The sequence below is a fragment of the Corvus brachyrhynchos genome, unplaced genomic scaffold (genome assembly GCF_000691975.1).
Source record: "Corvus brachyrhynchos isolate BGI_N302 unplaced genomic scaffold, ASM69197v1 scaffold164, whole genome shotgun sequence".
Taxonomy (NCBI): domain Eukaryota; kingdom Metazoa; phylum Chordata; class Aves; order Passeriformes; family Corvidae; genus Corvus; species Corvus brachyrhynchos.
In genome coordinates this window covers 1,353,676-1,372,481 of record NW_008237426.1, presented here as the reverse complement: position 1 = coordinate 1,372,481, position 18,806 = coordinate 1,353,676, and the positions used below count along the sequence as shown (strand labels likewise).

The window sequence follows — 18,806 nt, the reverse complement described above, 5'->3', positions numbered from 1 at the left end:
TTTCCAGTGCAACCTTAAATGTAATGAACAGTCAGCTAAAGATACACTTGTGAGACTTGAAGAGAAGGAAGCTTTACTAATAGGTAGATTGTTTTCAGAAAAAATGGTTATTTAGGGTCACACAAGGAAACCACACATAGCTCATAGCGGAATTTGTAGTTCAGCATTTATAAAGATCTGGTTTTTGTTATAAATGGCTTCAGCACCAACAGGATGTACTGGAGGCCCATGGAAAAGAAGGAAAGCTGTATTTACAGATATGTATATTCCTCACCTTGACCTGCAGTGCTGTGAACACGGAATTAAAGAGTTGTTTCAGGGTTTGACAGGGCCATACAACAACTGGAACAGCCACTGCCTCCAGACACCACCTGCTGCAGCTGATCTATTGCCAAGGGAAAGGCACCTTTCCTGAAGGCTCCAGCAGTGAAAAGAAACCCTGAGATCTCCAATATCTTTATACCTTTTTTCTTCCAAGGGATGGAAGTTCAGGGAATGGTGATCCAAGGGATGGCAGTGATTTGTGGCCAGGGCTTTGCTGTCTGTGGCCAGACAACAAACAGTCATAAAATGAATTAAAATGAAATCCTCTGTTTGATACACACTCAGTGCAGTTTGGAGTGGGTGGGACTGCGACACAGCTGGAATGGGCACAGCTCCCTGGGGAAGGAGGGGAGTGCAGGCCTCACTTGGAGGGACAGAATGATAAGTCCAAGGCAGGAACTTTTCCCTCCCACTTGGCATTACCAGCTGCCTTACCCCAAAAAGCTCTTCCTCCCTGGCATGCCTGTGGGAATTCCCAGCAGAATTTAAGCATTCCAATATTTGTATTGTTTGATGTGGCAGCTGGGCTCCTTTTACAAGTGAAAGTTCTGGTTTCCACCTCTGGCTTTGAACCTTGGGATCTTTTCGTTTTCCTGCGCATCCCAGTGAGTGTAAATGACACATCAGAGCCCCCCTGGAGTGTCAGACTCCACAATTTAACACCACGTTATCATTTCTAAGATCTCAGCCTCTCCCATGGTACCAAACCCTGCTCACCAGCTAGAAATAAGCTCCATAAATATTAACCTGAACAATTTGTTTCCCTTTTATGCAGTCCTAAAAGATCCAAGGTTTAATATTTTCATTGATCCCTGATGGATCCCAGGTAGCTGCAGGACAAACCCACACACCAATAAGGGGGCCTTGCAAAACTGCTCCATGTTCGTGCAGAGACACAGTTCCAAGCCCAGGAGCTGCATCCCATCTGTTCCTGTGTTTCCAGGCTCAGACTGGCACAATCCTGCACCATCTGAGGAAAACAAGGTTCCTTGGGGAGGAAGCGCTCGTGTCGGGAGCACACAGCCTCTTCCTCAGGAGTTTGTGTCAGGACAGGAACAGGGCAAAGGCAGAACACCTCAGTGAATGGCCTCAGCCCCCAGTTTAGGGATGAGGGAGGAGGCAGATGCAGCTCTGGATCCTGCAGAGGTGCCACAGGATTTCTGTGCCCAAGGCTGTGGGACAGGGACACTCCAAAGCCTGGGGATGCAGCGAGCAGGAGCTGCAGTGAGGTTACCACAGCCTGCCTGGGAGCCAAGCACCTCCCTGAGAGGGTCTGACCTCCTGAGAAACATCCAACAGAGCAGGAGAGGATTTCCAACAGAGCAGGAGAGGATTTCCAATGGAAACAAGGGAAGAAAAGCAGGATGTGAGTTCTCCAGACACCACAGGTTACACGTGATCAGAGCAAATACCTCAAACTTCTCTCCTTCAGGCAAATCCTTTCTACAATTTTGGGTAATTTTAAACCATATTTCATCAATCTGTGTTGGTTTTGGTCACAGTAAAACTTGTTGCTCACTGACCACCAGCACCAGAACAGCGGGAATGTTTAATTTACTATTTTATTCCATCTTCTATTTTATTTCATTCTTTTGAGCAATTAGCTAAAGAAACTGCAGCTGTATTTAAACCACTCCTGAGACATCCTCTGCACATGACTCAGGAATGTGGCTCAGCAGTAACTTGCCTTTAGAGGAGGAATACACACATATTTACATCTTTTCATTTCCATAAAGAAAAGATCTGGATTATAACAAGCTGGCTCTGCAGGAGCATAAAGGGAGCTCCACTGGCTGGGTATTTTAACAACCAGTTCCTCTGAGCCTCGTTGCAAACGTGAAATTTGCAGTCAGCAGCTTTGAGCCCTCCAGGTAACTCTGAAAATTAATAAAAAAATCCAACCAACCACCAAACCAAACCCCAAATCCAGTCTCCAAATCAAAACAGATGAAAATGGAGGAAGGCAGGGATATCATAAAGTTTCTGCTGTGTATTTTGCATCCAGTCAGCTCCCAAAGGAAAGGTTCGCTATCAGCTTTGCACAACTGAAAAGGTTGTAAAGGAAACTTCAAACTATCGGGGTGAATCTGTTTTCCCTGCATGGGTCAGTGAGGGGCCCCAGTCACACACACCTTGCAGTGCTTTAGGGGCTCTCCAGAGGGGAGCCCACACCTCCCACCCCCAGGGATCGGGGCAGGGGAAGCTCCAAATCATCACTGTGTCCACAGAACAGAACAACTCTGGAAATTTCTGTTCCTTCCCTGAAGCAGCTCTTCCATCCACTCCCACAACAGCCCAGCTCCAGCTCCTTCCCACAGGAGACACACAAGGAACTGCTCCCACCAGACCCAGAGCAATTCTGCCCCTCCAAGGCCCCCGGGCTCATCCCGACAGCGTTCCCTCAGCCGTGCCTCCCCCTGGGAGTGCACCTGGAGGAATCCTGCCCCTCCAAGGAGCCCAGCAGCATTCCCAGAGCTGTGCCTGCCCCTGCCTGGGCTGGGGAGCTCCTGTGGGACTCAGTACCTTGTACTTGGTGTTGGCAGGGATGTTGGTTTTCCAGCGGACGGTGTAGAACCGCGCGTCCGTGATCTTCTGGTTCTTGGGCAGGGAGTTGTCTGCCCAAGTGATCCGGATGGTGTCATGGCTCAGGATGGAAGCCTGAACTCCCACCGGGGGCATCATGGGAGACGGATCTGGCACTGGAGTGTATGGAGCATTAATAACAAACAAATCAACCTCGGAAGTGTCTGGACAATCCATGGGGGAAAGGCCGTGGTTTATAATTAAAAAGGGAGGAGGTGGCATTTTAATGTCAACCAAAACAAAAAAGGAGGGATGCAGAGAAGTGCAATGAGATGGAAGGTGAGGAATGGAGAGAGAGAGAGAAAAGCCAGAGTTAATAGGTGACATCAGACCGGGCAATAACATCACTCTTGCATCGTCCTCCCTCCTCCAGACAGTAAGACAATACATCCCTGCTGGCACATCCCTAATTAGTGCCCAGGGCACTCAGCCATGGCCTGGGAACCCCAAACACTCAGTCACTGTGACTTCATCTGTCTAGAGTGTCCACTGAGTCCTCTCCCAGAACACAACGAGGAGGACACAGAGCTGGAGCTCTGGATGGGCAAGTGCCACTTCCCAAACACACACGGGCCTCCCGAAAGGCACCTTCAAAGGAAGGGTCCGAGTGAGAGACAAACTCGCAGTAACTGTGGAACTGCAATTCCAGCATCCTCTGGACAATCCCCAAGGATTCCAGCTCATCAGGACTAACCCCAAGTGTTGCACCTCCACCAAACTCCTGGGGGGTGTCAGCAGGCTGGGAGGGAGCCCAGTGAGCCATGGCATGGTGACAGCTCACCTGCACAAGCCTCTGCTTAAACTCTTTTCTTTATGGATTACAAGGCCAAAATAAAAACTGCCCAGACCTTGTTCAGTGTGAGTGACAACAGAGGGAGGCTGATACAAAGCAAACACAGGCATCACTGAGTTCAAAACCCTCAGTGAGAAAGACAACAGCCCCCCAGCTCAGGGCCTTTAGAACCGCACCCACGTGGCTGTGCTCAGGTAAGGGGAACATCTGGAGTAAGAACATCCATTAGTAGTTGTCAGGTGAGTTTGGGATTTACAAATGAGCCCAGTTTAGGTGGTTTATCGGGAACGTGTGAGGCCAAGCAGTGACAGGGACAGAGAGCACGGGATGCACTGACAACCAGGACCTTGCACTGCCCCCAGCCCATCCCAGCTGCTGGGCAGGACTCACCGGAGTGGGGCCGGGTCACGGCGCTCTCGTACAGGGGGATCCCTTCCCCCACATTGTTGAAGGCCTTCAGGGTTATCACATAGTGGGAGCTGGGGTCTGAAAGGGAAAAGAAATCAGCACAACCAATGAATCCTGGTTTCTACTTCTCCATACCCTCTTTGTTCAGCATTTTAGTTTTGAACTGGAATACATGAAATAAGCAGATTTGAACTGAGAAAGTCTTCACACAGACCTTCTGTTCATGGGCACAGAATCCCAGACTGGTTTGGGTTGGAAGGGACCTTAAAGCCCCTCTCATTCCACCCCCTGCCTGGACAGGGATACCACAGCTCAGGTCTGTAGTCACAGCAACTCCACCTTTAAGCACAGCCAAATTAGGAGCAAGAAAAACAATTTAAAAGGAACAAAACCAAAATGACTCAAAAAACCTCCGATTTGATGGAATTCCCAATCTTGCTCTTTCTCTCACTTTCAGACTATTTTACCTCCCACAGAGAGTTCTGTGGAGGGGTGAATCTTCATTTTCCTTTTAAAGGAGCCGCCAGTGAATGCTGGTGACATTTCAGTCCCTTTTTCTCCTGCAGCTCTGCACGGAGCGCGGGGAGCTCGGGCTGCTGCTCACGTGGAAACTGTTTAAGGAGCACTGAGGGGGGCTGGCATGGGGCCCAGAGCATGTTCCCTGCACTCACCCAGGTTCTCTATGGTGTAGTATCTCTGTTTGTAGTCCACCTTGATGGTCTGGGCGTGGGGGCTGCCGATGCCGTAGCCGATGGCGTAGCCCCTGACCACCACGTCCTGGTTCTCGGGCGGGGTCCAGCTGACCACGATGCTGGTGACCAGCGGCCGCACGTGCAGGGAGCTGGGCACCTCGGGCACGCGGGTCTCTGCAGGGAAAGGGAGGCATCGCAAGGCCTTCTCTCAAATAAAGGCAATGACATGGAGAATGTGAGGCAGGAAGGTCAAACAAGGCACTTCTGTGTGCTGGAATGAGCACAGTGAAACTTTGGTGTGCACGAGAGAGCAAAGAGCTCCAGGAGCAGGATATTAACATCACACTGCAGTAGACCTTCCCTTTAAAAGGAAGGACAGTTGTACTGAAGCTCAGGGGGTTGGGATAGTTTTGTATCAGACCTGCTTAGGCGTTTTGGATGGTAGCCCACGTTGTCACCCATTCTTCCAAATATGCGCCAGTTTTATCCCAACCTTCCCCTCCACAAATTCATCTACTTTCAGTTCTATCATATTCCTTACTCGTGGGTATTACAATAATTACATGGAAAATTCTGGTGATGAAGGAAAGGCTCCTGAGCTGGCTGTAGCACTAAATAGGATATTCCACAGCTTTAAGAACTGCACTGCAACGGGTTCTCCTCACTTGTCCTACCGTTTGTCGCTGCCTAAATCCTTGGATTCCCATAATTCATAAACTACAAGCAGGAACTACACAGCCATCCTAGAAGTTCAGAAAATACAGAGCCCACCTTCATATGTTCAAACCCTTCCTCCAAAAGCAACACAAGTCTCACCGCATCCCACAGAGACACGGAATGTGGCTCCCTAACAGCAGAACACTTCCCCAACGTGCCACTGTAAGCCTCTAATGTTTCTCCTAAGAGGCTTTTCCCCACTGTTGACTGGAACCTAAAAGCAATCTCCCAACTGTCCCTGGAGTGTCCCTAACTTTGGGTTCACTTCTCGAAAATGAAATAAATCCTTTTGTCAGGTGCCGGCGGATTAGGGATAATTCCCCGCAACAGCAACTGAGCTCCCCACTCCAAATGGAATCAAGGACTTGTGCTTCCTGCAGGGATTTCGTTTTAATGAAACACGCTGCATTTCTCTACAAACATTTAATAAAGCACCACAACAGGATTATTTGGATCACAGCACAGCCCTGGCCCCCAGCCCAGGGAGCTCTTGGGCTGCTGCTGACACAGCCCAGCAGTTCCAGTCCCCAGCACAGCTCCAACGGCAGCAGCAGAGGTGACATTTCCACTGCACTGGGGACAAACTCTGTACAACTGTTCAACACCTCCTGCTCTGCACTCAGGGGGACCCTGCTCCGACTCCAACATGGAATCGTAACACTCCTGCTCCCCTTTCCCTCCATGGGACTCCCCTGTGACTTATTTTGTATTTGAACTCAAAAAGCAGCTGTGGAATAAAAAGAAAGGTTGCCTCGTGCGTCTGCTTAACTTTGCAAGAAAAGCTGTAAATGCATTTGCATGGTGTTAAAATTATCCACATGAGCTTTCTAAAGGAAGAAGCCCAAAAAATGCAGTGTGCACACACAGGCCTCACAGGTGTATGCAGAGTTAGGTGAATATTATGTTATGTTGTCTTAAATGTCAATTTTAATTACTTTATTCAATGGAAAGAATGTGTACAAAGTCAGATTTCCTGTAACATTCTCAGGGGAAAAAATTTAAATGACAAAACCAACAGAGAAGGAAAAGGTTCTTTTTCCTCTTCCTCCTTCTGCCCTGTTTAAATCTAAATGTAACCCTGGTGCTGCCCTCTGGCAGAGTGGTGTTAACTCCAGTTCAGGGACACTTCCATCACCCTGTGAGGTGCTTGTTTCCAGAGCTCTGCCCCGCTCCAGGGACCTGGCAGCTCCAGGGGTGTGTCACATCCACTCAGGGGCCGACAGGCACACGGGTCAAGGGATTTCCAGTACCCAGACCCCTGAACTGCTCTGTTCACACCAGAGCACGAGCAGCAGGAGGACCAGGATTAAGATGAGCATCAGCTTTGCCCAGGCAGAGATGGGAGCAGGGTTTTCCAGGCTTCCCGAGCCGGCTGCCCAAGGATACTCCAGCAGCAGAGAGCAAATGTTGACACATTTCCATTATTCCAGCTCCAGCTGCCAGGATCGCTGGGCCTGCTCTGACCCAGCACACCAATCCATGGACTTGGTGGAACAGACTCTCTGTTGAGCAGAACCCTTTGCAGCACACGCAGAGAGCTTTGGAATATCCCATTTAATGCTCCAACAAGCTCAGCAACGTTTCTGCCGTCATCAGAATTAATACTTATTCTAATGATTACTATTTATGTAATTATTCTAATACCCACAATTTCAATATAATTATTTAATCCTCACAACAGAATTTCTGATGGGAGACATGGTGCAGACTAGCCCACCACTACGGAAAATATATAATTCATCTCCCTTTTCTTCTGTGCAAAGTAAGTTTCTGTGGGTCAAAGAAAGCACAGCACCAGCACGGGGGTAAGACTGCAAAGGGCTGAGAGTGAGAAGGTTTTCCATGATTTCTTTCCTACTGTGACATCTCACTGTCACTAGAAATTAGTATTTCTTAGCAGAAAGCACTTGGTGCCAATATCCAGCACGACGAAGTGTAGAAGCAGGGCTTCATTTCAAGCCACTTTATCGACTTGGCAAGAATTTTCAGTTAAAATAGAAATTGATGTCACTTAATCCTTAATAAACCCCACTGTACACCTAGAAGAGAAGTGAAACCACAGAGGTTTGCCTTTCCAAGAGGCAGTGAGATGGCAGTGAAATGACATGGATGAACTCCCAGCTCTGCTGGCCCAGCCCCAGGGTCTCTCACCGTCCAGGTCGCTCTCGAAGGTCTCGGCTGTCACCCAGTCGGTGGCGGGGCCGGTGCCGTTGATGGTCATGGCGGCCACGCGGAAGCTGTACTCGGTGCCTCGCTCCAGCCCTGCGGGACGGGGCACGATTCCCACAGAGCCCATTAAACCCGGGATAACCCACGGCAGCCACGGATAACCCAGCCTTCCACCCCCGCCGCCCCCACGGCCTCAGGCCTGTTTGCAGCCATGCTTTAACTTCGGGCTGCTGATTAGTTTAATTAATGAGTTTTAAGAACAGGAACACCCCCACCATCACCAAACCTAGGGGTGAGCAGCTGAGCAAACTCATGCACTTGTTTAATGTATGTACTAAAAAATCAGAGCACTGGGAAAAGGCACTCAAAATTTGATATATGGAACCTCTCCAGCAGGTTTCATTGCTGGCAAAAATGTACTGGAATTACAGGAATATCTCAATTCTGTGAGAAAACTGGGACTTACTAAGTCACAGCTGGAGTTTCTGAGAAAAAAACCAGAGTATCTTGTGAGAAACTCTTCTAGAATTTCCCAGTTTCTTCTCTTTTGACCAAGCATTTGTTTACAGAGATTTTAAAGAGGAACACAATGCATTGTTGCTCCTGTTCTCATGCACTGCTTGCTCCTGCTCAACACAACTGTAGCTCTAGTAGCAACTCATGCCTGACACTAAGTGATGGACTAGGCTGGATTTTTAAGTGTACAAAAGGATAAAAGCATTCCATTTAGAATATTCCATGGACATGAGGTGGGATATTCCAGGGATGCCCAAGGTCAGCTGTTCCCAGGGCTTGGAGCTGGGCCCAGGTGCCTGTGCCAACCCTGCCCAGCCCCTGCTCCTTTGCCCCCCTCCTCCACACCTCCATCTCTGGCATTTGGGCACAGTGAGCCCAGGGTCACCTTCTCCAGGCCTTTTATAAACAGTTTATAAGAATTATCCAGTCCACTTAGCAAATCCACGGCCAAATCAGAGCTAGGAATCAGGTCACCAGACCACAGGCACCGCCTGCAGCCCACATGACCCCAGAGCTCCTTTGGGAGTTGCTTCTGTTTGCCTTCCAAGGCAGGAAACCCAGGAAAACCTGTTCCTGACCTTCTAAACACAGCCAGGCACCCCTGGGGAGGACAGGGCCCCACAGGAACCCCACAGAATCCTGTCCCTGAGCCTCTAAACACAGCCAGGCACCGCTGGGGAGGACAGGGCCCCACAGGAACCCCACAGAATCCTGTCCCTGAGCCTCTAAACACAGCCAGGCACCGCTGGGGAGGACAGGGCCCCACAGGAACCCCACAGAATCCTGTCCCTGAGCCTCTAAACACAGCCAGGCACCGCTGGGGAGGACAGGGCCCCACAGGAACCCCACAGAATCCTGTCCCTGAGCCTCTAAACACAGCCAGGCACCGCTGGGGAGGACAGGGCCCCACAGGAACCCCACAGAATCCTGTCCCTGAGCCTCTAAACACAGCCAGGCACCGCTGGGGAGGACAGGGCCCCACAGGAACCCCACAGAATCCTGTCCCTGAGCCTCTAAACACAGCCAGGCACCGCTGGGGAGGACAGGGCCCCACAGGAACCCCACAGAATCCTGTCCCTGAGCCTCTAAACACAGCCAGGCACCGCTGGGGAGGACAGGGCCCCACAGGAACCCCACAGAATCCTGTCCCTGAGCCTCTAAACACAGCCAGGCACCGCTGGGGAGGACAGGGCCCCACAGGAACCCCACAGAATCCTGTCCCTGAGCCTCTAAACACAGCCAGGCACCGCTGGGGAGGACAGGGCCCCACAGGAACCCCACAGAATCCTGTCCCTGAGCCTCTAAACACAGCCAGGCACCGCTGGGGAGGAGACAGGTCGTGCTCACCTTCGATGAGCTGCGAGAGCTGGGTGCCCCCCACGCTCTCGGTCACGTCACTCTTGCGGGAAACCTTCCGGTAGCGGATTTTGTACCCCGTGATTTGCCCACTCTGGGTCCCGGCAGGAGGGGGCTGCCACTGCAGCAGGATGCTCTGGGGAAGGCAGCACAGGGAGGTATTCGAAAAAAGTCTTTAGGAAAGGCTTTAAAACAAATCTCCACTCACAATCCCAAAGGCACAATGGCCGAGAATTCCATTTTCTCTTCCCAAGTGCCCGAGGCACTCCGAAGCGTGGCTGTGGCAGGGATGCCAGCTCTGATCCTTCATTAGAGCCCTTCCATCGTTAGCACTGTCACTGAGTCCCACCACAGCCAGCCCCCAGCTGGACTGCAGCTTCTCCAAGCCCCACATTCAGATATTCTCTATAAAGAGCTCAAAAGCTGCATGGGAGGAAGAAGACCCAAAATGTGGCCAATCTAATACCCTCCCCAGCCTTTTATTTACCCACTGGCAGCAGGAAATCCTCCAATCTTACCTTGGAATTCCGTACCTCCAGCGTTAGATTCTGCGGTGGAGCACTGGGGACTGGAAACATTAAAGGAATTACAGCTCCAAAAGTTGCAAACGTTGTACTTCCACACCCAACTACTCTCTGCTCTCATCTGCTATGGAAGTACAAACCATTCTGCTTTAAGGCACCACATAAAGGAACTACCCACCCTCCCACAGGCACTTTCTGACACAGTGAATGGCTGAGCAGGGTTCTGTATTTCCATCATGAAGAAAAACTCTTTATTCAGGGCTGTGTTATCATACCTATCTAAATAAAGTGTGTTTTGTATTTAAAAGCACTTCTCAAACTCTCTGAGGAGGTATCCTGTCCAGCTCTTTCCCAAGGCACATCTTTAATGAACACACTGCTTGACTGGGGGAACAACCCACGTTTCAGTTTCTGGCCTGGATTTTTTTATCCTGCTTTTCTGTACGAGGAATGCTCCAAGTGACCAGGCCCTGTGACAGTGAGGAGGTGAAGGGCACCCCAGACACTGGGGCTGCCTTTGAACTCCCACCCTTTGCTTGTTCTGTACTCGCTGCTCATAGCAGTGAAATCTGAAGAGGGAAGGGAAGAAAAACCCTGGGAGCAGGGAATTCCTTGTGGCACCCCAGCAAATGCTGGCCCCTGGGAGACCTGAGGCTGCCCTGGCAGGAAGGGGAGGCTCCGGTGAAGCACAAGGATGGCCAAGGAGCACAGGGATGAAGAGGATGAGGACTGCTCCAGCCTGAAGAATTCATTTTCCAAATAACTCAGCCCAGCCACACTGACAGCCCAGAGAACCCCCCTGAGGGCATGAAGTGAGGAAGAGGGAAAGGCTCACTGGGATGGGGTGAAACAAACCCCCCTCACCCACCACCCCACGGCAGAAATGGAGAGCAGCAGCATTTGCCTTCCCTTCCCTTGCCAACCCAGCTGAGCCTGAAATCACCACAGCTGGGGATAAGAGCTACAGGCCTGAGGAGCAGCACAGTGAGGAGGGGATGATCCAAAGCCAGGCTTTCTTTGCTTTCTTTGCTCCTCCAGTGCCACCCCTGCCATGGCAGGGACACCTTCCACTGTGCCAGGCTGCTCCAAGCCCCATCCAGCCTGGCCTTGAGCACTGCCAGGGATCCAGGGGCAGCCCCAGCTGCTCTGGGCACCCTGTGCCAGGGCCTCCCCACCCTCACTGAGATGAACAGGGATTTCCTACAGAAAGGCATCTCCTGGAGTGGGACAGCACAGCAGCCAGGCAGGAGCACCAGGACACGCCAGGATGGCTCAGAGACTGTGAGGGAAGGGCCTCAGTCAGGCTGTGAGGCTCAGATTCCATTCCCAGCTGTAATCCCTGATCAGGAATTCCAGGAGAGGAGAAGCAATCCTCAGGAGCAGCACATAAACCTGGGTTCAAATGGTAATACCTGCTGTTATCCCTGCAACAAGGCACTGTAACAGATTAGGAGCAAAAAGCTACATAAAAATGCAGATGCTTTGTTAAAGCAGGGCTGAAGGAAGCTTAGGGAGAAATCCCTGCGGGGAACACGGAGATTGCTCCTGGACACCGCAACAGGAAAACACGGGGGAAAACGTGCACCATTTCAGGAAGATTTGAGAGCTGCAGGGTTATGAGACTGCAAGAAGCAAGATGACATCCTTCAGAGAGCTTTAGAAAATAAGTACCTATAGGTTAAGTGTGAAAACCCAAGTTGGAGAAGACAGAGCTCCAGGAAAACTTCAAAATGACATTGTAAGTAATAATAAATTCTTCTTCAAACAACCAAGGAGCTGGCAGCCCTTCAGAGAAATCAGTGAGCAAATGGTCAGGTAGGGCAGAAAAAGACAAAGATAAGGGCACACAAGTCTCTCCTTGCACTGGCAGTGAGGGGAAGGGAGAGGTTTCCATGACACCCTTCCAAAGGATTCCCATGGTCTCTGCAACTGAAATGTCCGTGTGAGGCACTGTGGAAGAGTCAGAGGAAGGGAACAGCAGCCTCTTGCCAGGGCTACTTGTTATCCATGCAGGAATTCTCAAGGAACTGGGCAATGAAACAGCTGCAAGGCTTCTGTAACCCCTCCCAGTTAATCTGATACCAGAGGTGGCAAAGTGGTGCCAGCATTAAAAGGGGACCACTCAAACTCCACCTGCTGGGTCAGAAACTTCCATCAAATCAACCAAAGTAACTACAAAGCATGAAACTGAGAGAGCAGGAGCCAGAACAAGAGCAGAATAGGGACTTCTCCCTCTTTCAAGGGAAATCCCTTCAATTTTAAGCAATGAGGGATGGGAGGGAAGTGCTTCCTGGAGTAAGGAGCTGGGTGAAAGGAAGGCACAGGGGGAGATGAGCTGGGGAGACCCCACGGTGTGATCCTGTAAAGAACTGCACAACGACCTCAGGATGCTTCCTCTCGCTGCTCAGAAGAGCCAAAAAAGCTCCTCAAATGCAAGTAATGCCTCACTTGTACCTTTGATACCATTTCAGTCCCCTCGACCTGCGTTTTTAAAACAAAGGAGAAGAGGAACCTGGAGAAAAGTTCAGGAAGGGGCACTAAAGGTTGGAACAGCTTCCACAGGAGAAACGGGTAACCATTCCTGAGCCTGTGGAATCTGGAAAATGGATGAACCGGGGAGACCACAGCAAAGGTCCGCAGAACGAGGAGTGGGACAGAGGAATAATCAGGGGATGCTGAGTATTCCCTCTTTCAGGAGCACAGCCCCCGGCAACAAGAGACACCAACACAGAGCAGGGGCAGAACAGACACAAAGCGGGGATTTTTCAGAGGAAATTTATCTGTGGAAACTTTGTCCCCTTGATGTTGTGGATAAAGGCTGGTGTGGGTTCAAGAAGATGCTGACAGGGTCTCGTGGAAGAGAAACTGAATGAGGAAATACACAGAAACCACTGCAAAGTCAGGAAGTGCCCCAGAAACAGACCTGGACTCAGAGTTTGGGACAATATTCCTCTCTGCTCCTGGGCACTCCTAGGGAGAGGATTCCAGGCCCCGCTCCCTTTCTCCCTGAATGTTCTTACATATAAACTTCCCTCTAACAAATGTAAGTTCTCATTAACTCTGATCACTCTGCAGTTGCTCATGTGTCTCTGTTTGCTCCCATCACCTCTTTATCTGCCTTATAAAAAGCACTGGCCTCACATCCTGCTCTCACCACTCTATGCAATGGATTTAACAATACCTCTGCTGGGCTACAAACACAGGAACACAACTAAAACAAAACCACTCCAAACCCAAGAGTCTGCTCATATGTGAAAATGTGAGAGAACCTAGGAAGTAATTTGGAGCTGCTGCCTTCAGTCTATTTTTTTTTTTTTCTGTCCACGCTCTGTGTAGGCTCAATAATCCATGAAATAAACAGCTCATGCTGGAATGAAGGACACCACTGTTCTGGAATCACAACCCCAGACCCTTCTGCAGGTGTAGCAATTTTCCCTCACCCAATTCTGGAAGGCCTCCGGGGGGATTCCAACCATGAACAGCCACATGCAACAACGAGCAAACCCCGTAAAAGTCTGGTTAAAGATTCACTTGTCGGAAATTGCTGGATAATTCCCGGAAAAACCCCGAAACGCAAAGGAGCAGAGCGGCTTTACCGTCTGACAGGGTCCGCACCACGACGTCGTGGGTGGAGACGCCGGGGCCGTGCTTGTTGTAGGCGACCACGCGGAAGCTGTACTCGGTGAACTTCTTCAGCCCGCTGACCGTGTGGGACAGGCCCCCCACGTCCACGTCCTGTCCCCAACGACACCCCAGGGCAAGCTCGGGTCAGCTCTGCAGTGCCACCAACACCCACAGAGCCCCTGCACAGCTCAGGGCCCACGGCAGGGCTGGCACCTCTGTGTCACCTTCAGGCGCAGCCAGGACGTGGGAGGATGCCAGCTCTGAGTTTCCAGGAGAAAATTCTCCCTGTCCTATTAAATCCTAACATGGATACTGGTCCTGGACATGAAAAGGGACCTGGAAACTCTCAAAACCATCATAATATATATCACTGTAACTGAAATAGTGGGATGCAGAAGTAGAAAAGGAAACAGACCTATCTAAAAATCGATGCAAAAAATATTTAAAAGCTAAGACAAATATTCTTCCCTTTGCTTTTTAAAGCTGGAATGATACTGATATGCAATCAGATGGGAATGTGCCTGTGAGGACTGGGATTAATCCTCATTATTCTCAGGTGGCAGCCCATACTTCTACAGAACACACTGAAAGCTTCAGTGGAATACTAAGAAAATCAAATTAATTAGATGCTCAGCAATATCAAAATATCAATCACTGGGTCCAAGAACTCAAGAAAGTTCGGATTAGGGATCATGCCAAAATCAGTAGTTAGCCTGAATTGCTAAAACCCAGCCCATAACTCTGTGCAAGCATCTTTTATATCATCTGCACCAGAACAGCTCGACAATGACACGGCTGTTCTCTGCCCTCTCCCCTCGGGATATCATGGAATTCCCCAAAAGCTACTTGATGTTGACAAATACCAAAACAGGGCACCACCAAAAAAATGGATTTCATTCCCAGCCCAGACACAACCGCTTCATGCTGGAGTTCTGGTTTTACATTATTTCCCATAGCTGAGGCTAAAGGATTCAGCGTGTCAGAAAAGCAAACCCTTCCCAGGGGTCCGCAGCAGCTCGGGGCAGTTTGGGCGGTGCAGCAGCCCTGTCCCTGCTCCGTGTCCTGCCCCTTCTCCATGTAGTAGAGTTTGTAGTTCTGGATGTCGCCGTTGCCCGAGAGCGGCGTCTCCCAGGTGACGGTGACGGAGGTGGGGGAGCCGGAGAAGGCGCGGATGTTGGGAGCGGGGCCGGGCAGCTGGACTGCAACACAAGGGGGAACTCTGTTAGTCCTGAGCCTGGAGTGCCCACCCCTGGCCAGCAGCCCAGGAAAAGGGGGGATTTTTCCTCATTCCACATGGATCCACCGTGGGGTGGAAAGGTGGGATCAAATTTCCAAAGGAGATCCTGCTCCCTGGGTCCCTTTTGTCTGGAATGACCCTAACAAGGGACTTGGCATTCCCTTGGAGTTTTCCCTTTTTCAGTTAATGGCCATTCAGAAGTATTCCAGTTATACCAGTTTAGGGAATTCAGCAAGGAATCTCCCATCAGTTCTTAATGGTGACAATAAATCCCACAATCCCACCAACCTGGAAAATCTTTGGAAACTGTGGTTTGCAAGTACAACTTTTAAAGAACATCAAATTCTGGGAAAGGTTGTGAATAGGGAGAAAAAAAAATAAAATCAGTATCGATCCCAAAGTGAGGAAAACTCCAGGCTCACCCTCCGGCTGCGTTGCCACCTTGAGCGGTGCCGAGCTCTCACCAGGGCCGTGCCTGTTCTGGGCCACAACCCGGAATACATAAACTGTCTCTGGCATCAGGTTCTGGATCATCACCTGTGTCTCTCCAGGACGACTCGTGTTTTCCACACGTTCCCTTTGGGAAACAAAAGGGTTGTGCACAGACACCAGCACTGATTAGTAAATGAGGAGTAGCTGCTCCTGAGGCACGTCCCGTCTGAGCGTACCCGGTGTGCAAATGACGTGGGATTTACACCGTGCCCCCTGCCCCACACCACAGCCACGTGCCAGAAGTGCTGCTGACAAACTGCTCCCAATTTTGCAACTTCTCTTTGCACAGAACCGAACGCACTGAAGGAACAGAATCAATTACACTTGACACCCCCAAACTCGGAGTGGTTTCTTTGTTATTCCCGTGACAGCAAGTGATAATTCACAGTGACAGTTTATCCTACAGCTCGGGAGCCAGCACAGAAACCATTTTAGCAGCACGCGCAGTCTGGCGAGATTTAGGGCACTCCTGTTAATATTGTGGGGCTGCTTTTTGGGAATTTTTCAAAGGAGCTGTTTTAATGTGTTCTTCTACCTCCAGCCTTCCCTCGGCTCCTGGCTGGTGTTTGGATTTGTTTGGAACACCCAGGGCATGGCCAGGGCACTGACACTGCTTCCACACACAGAGTGCAACACCCAGGGCACGGCCAGGGCACTGACACTGCTTCCACACACACAGTGCAACACCCAGGGCATTGCAATGGCACTGACACTGCTTCCACACACAGAGTGCAACACCCAGGGCATGGCAATGGCACTGACACTGCTTCCACACACACAGTGGAACACCCAGGGCATGGCAATGGCACTGACACTGCTTCCACACACAGAGTGGAACACCCAGGGCATTGCAATGGCACTGACACTGCTTCCACACACACAGTGGAGGCAAAGCGGCTTCTGTTGGACCCAAGTGGAAATTCCAACCTCCAGCAATGTGTGGAGACAGGTCCAGGCTACCAGACCCCACCCACAGAAGGGATACACTTGGCATGGGAAGGGGCATCTCTGCCAGGCCAGCATTTTGCGAGCTGGAAGCCCTAACCCAGCTGGGAGCACACAGGTCGTGTGCGGGGCACCTGGAAGGGGCATTGTTGGTGCTCAGTGACCTCCATCAACCCTGGCACCGGAACACGACGTTCCCCCTGCGGAACGAGGCCTCTGCCAAAACCCATCCAGGAAACTGCATCTGTTCTTATCAGGGATTGAGGGGAAGATTAGGAGATTAATCATTAATTCAGGGCAGCCTTTATTCCAAGGCACTGCCTGCACCTGAGCTCGCTCGGAGCTGCGTCTGGGTAACGCCGGCTGTCCTTCCCTGGGAAGGAGCTCCCCGCTCCCTGTGAACGCCAAGGATTCCGACAGGAGCAATCAGAAACTTCCCACTGAGCAAATGCAGGGCACTGTGCCTGCTCTGAGCACCATCCTGCCCCTCTGGGCTGCCAGGCTCCCCGTGGGACAGGGACGGGCAGGGACAGGCCGGTCTCGGCCCCACTGACACCTGTTAAAGCATTTCTGACACAGGAACTCCAGCAGAACCATCCCAGTCTCCCCTTCCTCCTTTCCAGGCACTCTGCTTCAGTTTCTATCATGGAAATACGATGCCAAAACCCCCATTTCTAATTTATTTCTTTTTACATCCACCGGTGTGGTTGATTTAGCAGAACTTGGCTGAAAACATTCTGAAATCCCTGTTGGTTTCTGCACTGTTACCCTGTATCTATAGAGAGGGGAACAGTGCACTCTCTGTAACTAAACACCTACTTACACTCATTTTCTAGAATGTTCCCCTTCATAAGCTCAGCTAAAATGGCACTGCATAAACAGCTTCATTTATTTCAGCTTTTTATTAATTTTCATTGCTAATTTTTCCACTTCTAGCACAACATTTTCTTGAAAACACGTTTCCAAATGGAGTTTCCTTTAAGACGGGCTGTAGCTACAAGGATGGGATCTGAGAGCCCAGCCTAAGTGCCAGTGGATTCACAGCTGTGGGATAACATCCAGCTCCCATTAACATGCAAAATACAGCATTTTCTGCCTCAAGTGGAAGTGCACTCCCTGATTTGATCTGGAAAAAAATGGTAATCAGCAAACCAAGGTTATTATTTAAAATTAGAAAAATAATCAGAATTATTTTACTGGAAAGACAACTTTTACCAAAAATAAATAGACATGTCATAGTATTGCCATTTTCAGTAATAATCAGGAATGTGGCTTCACAACTGTGGTAAAAATAGGGAGAGATTAATCTAATTAAGTGCTGTGTGAATCCTTCCTTTATGGCCGTTCCTGAGGAGCCTGGAGCACCTTTCCCAACGTGCTCAGGTTGGGATAACAGGCACCAAGCAGATGGGCCCCAGCAATAACTGCATTCCCCTGCAGATCGTTATGACTGTTCCATCATTCCACTCTAATCCCCAATTAAGGAGCTCTGGAAACTCCAGTTAAGGTTCACAGGAACTCTCAAGCACCCAAGGGAAGAGCCTTCAGTGCAACCCCAGGAGTTTGGCTGGAAATGCCAAGGTTGAAGGTGCACTTACACCTAAAGAAGCACCTTTGGGGAGCTGTTAGGGAGTGGATATGGTGCGTGCCAGCTGTGGGGCCTGGCAGGGAGCTCCAGAGGCATTCTGAGTGTGATTCCACACAATTAAACTCCATTTGCTGTGTCTGAAGCACACCACAGTGAACTGTGAATTCGGCAGTGTTTGAATATCCCACATGTGTAATTTACCACCTCAGACCAGCAATGTGCCATTATTTCCTTTCTTTTTGTCCAAATCTTTAAGTCTGGAGTTCTTCCGCCTGAGTGCTTGTCTAAAGTTCGCCAGAATTAAACCTCCCTGCAGCACTTCTGAATTTTCACACCCTTTCCAGGGGAACTGCCTTGAGTGTGAAGTAAATAAATACCTGACATGGGGATGAAATAACCCTGCAGCTGTGTGAGACAGTAACTTCCATCTGATCAGGTTCCCCCAGGTCTCCAGGAGGTGTGACAGGAAAGCCCCGGGACACCCCTTCATTCCCACAGCCCAGCCTCCAGGGGAGCCTCTGATGTCACCAGGCCAAGGTGGGACACTCCTGGCTGGTGACACTGCGCAGCCCCTGAGGCAGAAATGTCCCCTCCAGAGCCACTTCTGCACTTTGAAATGCTCCTCTTGGAATCACAAAATGGGTTGGAAGGGAAATGAAGTGATCCAGTGCCACCTCCTGCCATGGGCAGGACACCTTCCACTGTCCCAGGCTGCTCCAAGACCCCTCCTGCCTGGCCTTGGACACTGCCAGGGATCCAGGGGCAGCCCCAGCTGCTCTGGGCACCCTGTGCCAGGGCCTGCCCACCCTCACCGGGAACAATTCCTTCTCAATATCCC

The 18,806-nt window shown here is 50.4% G+C and overlaps 1 protein-coding gene across 1 annotated transcript in view; it reads right to left on the bottom strand.

Annotated features, from left to right (window-relative positions):
* NEO1 (neogenin 1) overlaps positions 1 to 18,806 on the bottom strand; it is a 113,361-nt gene that overhangs the window by 22,573 nt on the left and 71,982 nt on the right. Inside the window, exons 9-17 of the mRNA XM_017731089.1 lie at positions 15,366 to 15,520; positions 14,757 to 14,905; positions 13,679 to 13,817; positions 10,077 to 10,126; positions 9,550 to 9,694; positions 7,669 to 7,779; positions 4,780 to 4,974; positions 4,091 to 4,186; positions 2,848 to 3,023 (exon numbers count right to left, since the gene is read on the bottom strand). Of these exons, the coding sequence (XP_017586578.1) occupies positions 2,848 to 3,023; positions 4,091 to 4,186; positions 4,780 to 4,974; positions 7,669 to 7,779; positions 9,550 to 9,694; positions 10,077 to 10,126; positions 13,679 to 13,817; positions 14,757 to 14,905; positions 15,366 to 15,520 (1,216 nt within the window). The remainder of the gene's footprint in view (positions 1 to 2,847; positions 3,024 to 4,090; positions 4,187 to 4,779; positions 4,975 to 7,668; positions 7,780 to 9,549; positions 9,695 to 10,076; positions 10,127 to 13,678; positions 13,818 to 14,756; positions 14,906 to 15,365; positions 15,521 to 18,806) is intronic.